A 2145-nucleotide genomic window follows, 5' to 3' on the forward strand; every position below is an offset into this window, starting at 1 on the left:
TCCTCATCCTCATCCTCAGCATCTGAATCTCTCATCAGCATCTGCATTGATGCGAAGCCGACGCGTGGTGTCATAGTGCGAGTTTCGAGAGCCGAGGGTCATTTAAAATCCCAGAGGTGAAAATATAGCGGGTCGATGTTGTTGTGATGATGATGATGATGGTGGTGGTGTTGGTGATGGTGATGATGATGGTGGTGTTGGTGTTGGTGATGATGATGGTGATGTTGGTGATGATGATGGTGGTGGTGTTGGTGGTGGGATGGGTTGTTGTTGTAAGTGGTGGTGGTTGGGGGGGGCGTAATGGTGGTGGTGGTGGTGATATTGGTGGTGGTGATGGTGATGTTGGTGGTAGTGGTGGTGGTGGTGATGATGATGGTGGTGGTGGAGGTGGTGGTGATGATGATGATGGTGGTGGAGGTGGTGGTGGTGGTGAAGGTGGAAGTGGTGGTGAAGGTGGTGGTGGTCTAACTGCGTCTCAACTGAGTCTCAACCGATGATTGCAGCCATCCTTTTTACCAGACCTGCATGACTACCAGCCTCTCACCTCGTACAACATTTCGTCGCTCCAGTGCGGGTTGAGTCCCGCCAGCTCGCCAACCAGTCGGTTGTGTTGTCGCACCCAGATGAGATGCGTCGTTGCCAGCAGCGGCTGCTCGTTGGCGCGCACGTCTCCCGCCATGAAGCAGCGACTCTTCGGCGTCGCAGCGCAGTCCTCCTCGTCGTCGGCGAGCGGCGGCAGCAGCGGCTTCCTGTTTCCGTTCGGCTGCATGCGCATGCGCCCTACGCAGCACCAAACACGCTTTATATATATGTGCTACCGTCTACCGCAACGCTACGCGTGCTGCTGCGAGGTGTTCTGTTACACGTGCTGCCACCTGCAGGGAGGTGTTGCGTTACATGTGCTGCCACCTGATGGGAGGAGTTCCGTTACACGTGCTGCCACCTGATGGGAGGAGTTCCGTTACACGTGCTGTCACCTACTGGGAGGAGTTCCGTTACACGTGCTGTCACCTGCTGGGAGGTGGTCCGTTACACGTGCTGTCACCTGCTGGGAGGTGTTCCGTTACACGTGCTGTCACCTGCTGGGAGGAGTTCCGTTACACGTGCTGTCACCTGCTGGGAGGTGGTCCGTTACACGTGCTGTCACCGGCTGGGAGGCACTACCTCCTTGTCCCTTTCTGACCGCCCACCTCCTCTTCCCTCTCTCACCACCTAGCTTCTCTTCCCTGCTTCGCTACCTACCTTCACTCCCTTATCTCACCACCTACCTGTTCTCCCCTCCCTCACCACCTACCTCCTCTTCCCTCTCTCACCACCTACTTCCTCTTCCCTCTCTCACCACCTACCTCCCCTCCCCTCTCTCACCACCTATCTCCTCTCCCCTCCCTCACCACCTACCTCCTCGTCCCTCTCTCAGCTGCTCCTTGCGACACATCGTCGATCCGTAGACATTGGACGCGTCAATAAATGACGTAATCTGATTCATCTGTTGACGTGGACCTACGAGAGAAACATGTGGCGTCAGGCATACGTCATAAAAATATGTGTAGCAGACGTACGCAGGGGAATTATTACTCGGGCCATAGTGACTAGACGGATAATCAGAGCAACGAAATGCTCACCAAATCTCAGTAGAGATGGGGGAAGACCTAGCAAAGGCCATAGAAGCTTAACATGTGATGCCAACACAACCGAATGCTCACCAAAGCTAGTATAGATGGGGGAAGACCTAGCAAAGACCATAGAAGCTTAACATGTGATGCCAACACAACCGAATGCTCACCAAAGCTAGTATAGATGGGGGAAGACCTAGCAAAGGCCATCAAAGCTCAACATGGGGTGTCAACACAATCAAATACTCACCAAATTTTTTATCAGTGATGGGGGAAGATCTAGCGAAGGCCATGCAGTGCGGACTTCCGTCGGCAGTTGTCGCTGGGAAGAACGAATCGTCTCTCGGGATGGATACGGGCTGACATTCCTGACTGACGGACATGGCGCTGTCGCAGCGGCCGCAGTTCAGCACCGAGTTGTTGAAGCCTGCGTAGTACACGGTAGAACGTCGGGTTGGTGTTGTATTAACATAGAGATGATTGCTCACACTCCCTTCTCTGACTGTTGCTATCTCGTTCTCTCTCTCTCTCT

The 2145-nt window shown here is 54.1% G+C and overlaps 1 protein-coding gene across 1 annotated transcript; it reads right to left on the bottom strand.

Annotated features, from left to right (window-relative positions):
• Positions 1–544: 544 nt before the first annotated feature.
• LOC106820342 (eosinophil peroxidase-like) lies at positions 545–2042 on the bottom strand (the record flags this gene model as incomplete). Its single annotated transcript, XM_014824868.1, has 3 exons — positions 1864–2042; positions 1399–1500; positions 545–780 (listed from the first exon to the last, which is right to left on the bottom strand). Coding segments are annotated over exons 1-3 (471 nt in total), but the record flags the coding sequence as incomplete, so codon positions are not given.
• Between the last annotated feature and the right edge of the window lie 103 nt (positions 2043–2145).

This window comes from Priapulus caudatus, unplaced genomic scaffold (assembly GCF_000485595.1).
Source record: "Priapulus caudatus unplaced genomic scaffold, Priapulus_caudatus-5.0.1 Scaffold11632, whole genome shotgun sequence".
NCBI classification, from domain to species: domain Eukaryota; kingdom Metazoa; phylum Priapulida; class Priapulimorpha; order Priapulimorphida; family Priapulidae; genus Priapulus; species Priapulus caudatus.